The 6609-nt window shown below is 41.1% G+C and overlaps 1 protein-coding gene across 7 annotated transcripts in view; it reads left to right on the top strand.

Annotated features, from left to right (window-relative positions):
* Window positions 1-6609, top strand: part of LOC106530896 (suppressor of tumorigenicity 7 protein homolog) — a gene marked incomplete in the record, with an annotated part of 79728 nt that overhangs the window by 55897 nt on the left and 17222 nt on the right. For 2 of the 7 annotated variants that reach the window (XM_014026621.1, XM_014026620.1), the window contains 7 exon segments: window positions 458-617; window positions 1703-1757; window positions 2139-2254; window positions 2360-2435; window positions 5892-6070; window positions 6156-6253; window positions 6469-6583. In XM_014026621.1, coding sequence (XP_013882075.1) covers window positions 458-617; window positions 1703-1757; window positions 2139-2254; window positions 2360-2435; window positions 5892-6070; window positions 6156-6253; window positions 6469-6583 — 799 coding nt within the window. 7 annotated transcript variants of the gene reach the window in all.

Here is a 6609-nt window from a genome sequence, read left to right as displayed (position 1 = left end):
TTTTTAGACCAAATATTACAGATTTGAACAAATACGCACAAAAACATCAAAATTAGCACAGAAAMAGTACTATATAACATTTTAGACACATTCTAGACAGTTTATCAGCTAAAAAAATGTTAATTTTGGGGTAAGTTACTCTTTAAAATAAAAACAGAATCATACTTTCATTGAAACAAGCTCCTCTGTTTGGGCTGAAAACAGTAGTTGGTAAATACAGAATAAATGTGTTATCACACATTTAGTGTATTTCAGAATACATGTGGTGAAAATAGTGGATAGAAAGTTTCTAATGACTTGTTTAGCTGATCAGGTGTTTATTCAGCTGTTTGCAGTACGAGTTTAGTTTTTGCTTTTCAAGCAGATGTACAGATTCAGTTAGGAGAAACGTTCTCTTGTTGTTTAAAATCAACCCTGAACAATGAGTAAAAGTCTGTTTGTCTTTTTCCTTCTTTAGATCTTTGAGTGGTGGTATTTCAGGAAGTATGGGACCTCGTTCATCGAGCAGGTGTCTGTGAGCCACCTGCGCCCCCTGCTGGGCGGAGTGGACAGCAGCTCTCCCACCAACTCAAACACTAGTAACGGAGAGGCCGACTCCAATCGACAAAGTGTGTCTGGTAGGAGCTCAACACTTTTCTCATCACCTCTGAGGGGAGAGCTTGTTTGTGTTTACAATCTGCTGCGAGTTCAAAACAACATTTATATAAAAACATCAGAAACAGGAGATTGTTCAGGTCTTAATTTGTTTTTAATCAAATTTTATTGCTTCAGATTTGGCTCCTAGTCTCAGAGATTTATTATTTCATTCGTTTTCATTTTGCAGTTTTACTTCTAATTCAGGATTTCTCTCTTTGGATAAAGTAACAAAGTAAAATTCGTAACAATTCCAACATGTTTTCTGCACACACGTCACTTTTTCTGTTCAACTGTGCACCTTAAAGCTGTGAGGACTAGAAGACTAATGTTTTAAATTTTAAAACCTCAGAATAAAGAAGGTGTTTTTTTATGCACCTTTATCTGTGTTGATTAACATCTGGTTATTTGCCAGAAAATTAATGACAGCAGCAGCTAGCTGTAGCTCTTCCAGTTCAACCTGGGACTTTTCCAACAGGAGTAAGTTTTTCACTAGTATTGACAAAGAAAGCAGAACTGACAGTACTCATCTACAACAGGTAAAATGTTAATTGTTCGTATTACTCAACAAAACCCCACTTGTAAAGCTCTGAATTAGAGCTGAAAATGTCAGGAAAACCTGCGATGTGCGATAACAGTGCTTAATATTGCGATAATGTGCAATAAATGAACATATATATATATATATATATATAATAAAAATAAAATAGTAATGATGATGATGATAATAATAATAATAATAATGATAATAAAAATATTAGTAATAATAAGTCCAATTTGAATGAGAAAAATGAGCTGTATGGTTCAGACCTCTGATTGGTCCATTGGTTGTTTGTTCTGGTGATAATTAACCATCCTGTTAATGAGTTAATGTGAGTGTTTGTAGCTGAGGCTGCAGTGTGCAGCAGGTTTGCAGCAGCTGTAAAAAGGTTTGCAGGGTTTTTCCTGGTCGGGGAGCTGCAGGGTAGATCTCAGTGTGGAGCTGTTTGAAGTGCACTGAGCGTGCTCAGTGTTGACTCTGTCCTTGTCACTCATCATCAGTGTTGTCCTCTGTGTCTTCCTGCTGCAGAATGTAAAGTTTGGAGAAATCCGCTGAATTTATTCCGTGGAGCAGAATATAACCGGTGAGTGGAAGCAGCAGAATTCCTCCTGTTGGATCGTCTGTTTCTCTCTCTCACTTTTTCTTTTAGTCGTTCACCTTCCTGCCTCTCATTGGTCTTCATCAGTGTTTTGTTTACTTCATCACTTCATCTGCTGCTGGTATCTCTTTGTTCCTTTGTTTTCCTTTGATTCGTCTCTCATGTTGAGTCATCCATCACATTTTCTTTGTTCTTGCAGTTGTTTTGGAGATTGAAGCTGGCTGCTAATTGTCCTCTCTTTATCTCTGTTGAATGAAAAACGAACCCGTCAGATCCAGTGTAGCGCAGCACCTCTCTCATTTTGATTCTTCTCTTCATGAACACTCTAATGCCTTCTCTTGTACCTGTCCTGGTGTTTCTGTGCAGTTATACATGGGTCACAGGCAGAGAGCCGCTGACCTACTACGACATGAACTTGTCGGCGCAGGACCATCAAACGTTTTTTACCTGTGACTCGGACCACCTGAGGCCAGCTGACGCCAGTAAGAGAGCCGTGACTGGATGAAACAAGCCACGAAGTGTTTTACCTGTCCAGGTACGGCATTGTCTCCATGTTCAACATGTGCTCTCCCTGTCTGTGCTTTCAGTCATGCAGAAAGCGTGGAGGGAAAGGAACCCACAGGCTCGTATTTCTGCAGCACACGAAGCTTTGGAGCTTGAAGAGTGAGTTTCTTTTCTGTCTCGTTTTGCCTCCTTTCATACGCGACTCTAATGCTGCGTTCACACCAAACGCGATTTCAGCATCAGGAGCCTCAGGTTTACATGCAAAGTCTATGGTGGACGCGCTTCAATCAGCGTCAGGAGGTGCTGCGGCGCCTCAAGCGCGATTAGAGCAGCGCGATTTGAACGATCTGAGCATTCGACGCGCTGAGGCGCAAATCACTGAAGTTAGAAAATCTGAACTTTTGCAGGTCGACGCGCCGCGTCAACCAATCAGAGAGACTCCACTGTGTGACGTAGTGACATATTTCCTGACGGGACAGTTTACTGAATGATGTCCACTAACCTGAAACAGATGGAGAGGAGCTCTTTAGCTGAAATCGAGTGCCTGCAGTCAGTGTCCTGACAGGAGATGTCCTCACCAATGCGTGGCAGCGGCTCATCAAACTGGACTCGGGACAAAAATAGACCTGAAAGCGAGCTGTGAGCCTCTACTCTGAATTATCTGGTGAATTAATTATGAATTAATTATCTGATGAACGTGACATGCTCTTGCTCTCTGTAAATAAAGCAAAGCCACTTCCTCGTCCGACATTAAACAGAGCCCGACAGAGGAGGGAGGGGCGGGGAGGCTCTTCCTGTGCAGCGCTTCAAGAGGCTGACCTGCGTCTGACCTCAAAGTGCACAAGCTTCAAACTTCAGCGTTGGCTGTGATTTTGAAGCTGAAATCGCGTTCGGTGTGAACGCAGCGTAAATCTGACCTCAGGTGACTGAACTGCAGAGGGTCAGCCCAAAATGTCTAATCTGACTATAATCATCTGCATACAGAGCAGGGGGTTATTGTCTTTGTTAGTGCCAGGTGTAAACAGGGTTTTTCTCCCTTATTTTTTTTTTGTTTGTGCCCATTATTAGAAAAGATGAATGTGATGAAACATATTTGGCCTGATGGTAATTATCAGCCTGTTTCTGAGGAGCTGCAGAAGTGCAGCGCCACAGTTGGAGTGTTTTGGGTGAGGATTTAATCAGATTCAGGATGAAACATTTGACATCAGCAGGTGGTAGATTGGATCAGCTGGAGAGAGAGAGCTCTGATATTATTAGTTTCATTTGGAGGGTTTGATTTGTTTTCCTTGTTTTCAATCAAACTGGTGTTTGTCAAAGAATATTCTCCATAGAGACCTTTATTTTGGTCAAGTAGCAGAAGATAACCGCTTTAATTGTGTTATTGTTTATAGTGATAAATGAGTGTTGCTCTATGAAAGAGGATTAGGACCACTGAAAAAATAATAATTCTGATTTTAATCCCAGAGTTCTGATGAAAAAAAGTCAGAATTCTTCAAACGTTCTGTTATTTCTGTGGTTTTTTTCTCTGTTCTCTTCACTGGTCTCTTCACTGGTCTCTTCTCTGTTCTCTTCACTGGTCTCTCTGTGCAACAGTTTATCTTGAAACTTCTCCACTTGCTGTGTTTAGGTATGCATTTGTTAGCTCTCTGGCTGTGTGCTAAAATACACACGACACAAAGACAGGATGAACAGAAGGCTTCAGTCATTTATTTTCACTAATTAGATGTTGAGCTTTTTTATGTGCAGAGCTGCACAATGTGTCACAAATATACATATCATCATCTCAGTATTCATACTGCAAAGGACTGCTTGGAGAGTTTTGGAGTTGTACTTTTCATGCTAATGCAACATTTAGCCAGTAGGACAGAGTCTGACAGCAGACACAAATGACTTTGTAAAAAATGTTAAAGGTCACAGGTTAGAAAGAGAGGAAAGAAAAATAAAGACATATCGCACCTGACATTATCACAATATTTACTAATATCACCATTATCAGATGGTGCAACCCTAAGCTGCTCTGTTAAAACTGTAGCAGCTGCTGGTGTGCTCCTTTGTTTCCCTTTCTTGAATGTTTGTAACTTTTTTTCAGACTCTGCTTTAAGTTTAAACCAAATGCCTACAACACTGCTCCATCTATGACGTTCTCCGTTGTTTAATGACCTGTGCAGAAGTGACGTGATTGGTGCTCCTCTTGAGCTGCGACAGCAAACATGGTTCACTTTAAGCCCGACGGGCCCTGTACAGGGCCAGCAGATGGTGTCATTCATTGTTGTAAAACTTATTTTTCCCAAATTTTTTCTAAGTTGGTCACAAAAAGTGTCTTTAATGTTTTTAAAAGGAGTTGCCAAATTATTTTTGGATAAATATTTATGAATTTAGAGCTATATAAACGTTTGTAAGTTACTTGAACCGTTGCGGACCATTTCAGTATCAGGAAGTTCTCCACATTTGTTGCTGTGAAAGTTTTATTTCCATACCCCTCCCTTTGGTATCTTTGAAAAGACAAAGCTCTCATGAATTCAGGGATATATCTTGACACTGTGTTACTCTTTGTTTGGTGACGTGAMGTTTGTGCGTAACCGAGAGTATAAATAACTGCCCTCATGCGTAAAACGTGGAGGCGGAGTTACGTTTCTGAAGGCTCGTGGGTGAAGAGTATGATAGTAGATTTTGATGATGCACAGTGTAAATGTAAAAAGAAAAGGTTATGTCATATGCAGAATGAGTCCTACAATAGAAATCAACACTTTTATTAAACCAGATCCTTTTATAAAGTAAAAACCCATTTGGCCCAGTTTTTGGTACATTTGGCTAAATTTTGCCAAAATGTCATTTCCACCTGGCACACTGCTCACTAAAACCTTTGTGAAATGAAAATACTTCAGCTTATTCAGTCCTACTTTGCTACAATTTTTCTCAAGATGTAGATGTATAAAATCTAAGGTCGTTCGTGGGTTTTCAGAAGAATTTTCATTGGGTTTTTGTACTGTTGATTTAAAGAAAAATTAGGCGATGCTAAAAAAAAAATTACAAATTTTCTTTATTTAATCACAAATAACTCGGGCACAGTAAGAGTTACAATAGTGGTTTCACTTAAGAAATTATCTTTAAGATCTTACCTTTACAGAGGCACCAAGAGTTAGCATTTAGACCGTATAACTGGAACTATTCTTGCTTTATTTTGCTGTGTATTTTCAGGTGGAAATTACCTCTAAAACCCCTAAAGGTCTTAACAGAACAGCTTAGAGTAGTGGAGCTAACAGGCCTTATAACCCTCAGAGTCTTTAAATTGTTTAGTTAAGATAAACAACTAACATATAGAGCAGAAATGTGTTTAAACTTTAGTGCAAACCGTCAGTTAACCTTGTTAGTTAGGGTTTATTTTCAGACTGAGCTCCTGGCTCAGAGGACCTGTGGAGGCTCTCAGCTCGTAGCGCTGCAGCGACAGCAGGCTGACTCAGAGGACCTGATCTTTGATCAGAGCTCTGTCAGGTGCTGCTTGTGCAGCAGAGACACCACGCTGTGCACAACAACAGAAAAAAAATTTCTTTGCATCGTCTTGAGAAATCAAAGGAATGCAAATAACAGGTGCACATGTTTGTTTTTACACTTCAGCTTGTCCCTGTCCTCCTCCTGTAGCTGTGCGACAGCGTACATCCTTCTGGCAGAGGAGGAGGCCACCACCATCATGGAGGCGGAGCGGTTGTTTAAGCAGGCTCTAAAAGCTGGTGAGGGCTGCTACCGCCGCAGCCAGCAGCTGCAGCATCACGGTACTCAGTATGAGGCGCAGCACAGTGAGTACAGACAACCAGATTCACACTTTACATACAGTTAATACTGAGTTAGTGTTCCATCATGTTCTTTGTGTGTGTCCACCAGGAAGAGACACTAACGTGTTGGTGTATATAAAGAGGAGACTGGCCATGTGCTCCAGAAAGCTGGGTCGAACACGAGAAGCAGTAAAAATGATGAGAGATGTAAGAACACATCCTGCAGAGGATCGGCCCCACAAACCGTTCACACACATCCACCTGGTCTTTAGCTCTGAAAACATTCAGAAGCTTCACTGTAGTTCTTACAGAGTCAGTGATGAAACCCCAGTAAAAACAGAGTGTTTGCAGCTGTAGTTTTTCTCTGCTGACTGCCGCCCCCTGCCTGCTGTTACATGTAACAACAGTTGTGTGTTTTCCAGTTAATGAAGGAGTTCCCTCTCCTCAGTATGTTCAACATCCACGAAAACCTGCTGGAGTCGCTACTAGAGCTCCAGAACTACGCCGACGTCCAGGCTGTTCTGGCCAAGTACGACGGTGAGACACACACACACACACACACA

This window comes from Austrofundulus limnaeus, unplaced genomic scaffold (assembly GCF_001266775.1).
Source record: "Austrofundulus limnaeus strain Quisiro unplaced genomic scaffold, Austrofundulus_limnaeus-1.0 Scaffold573, whole genome shotgun sequence".
Taxonomy (NCBI): domain Eukaryota; kingdom Metazoa; phylum Chordata; class Actinopteri; order Cyprinodontiformes; family Rivulidae; genus Austrofundulus; species Austrofundulus limnaeus.
Note: the sequence above shows the minus strand (reverse complement) of the source record. Positions and strands in the feature narration are given on the sequence as shown.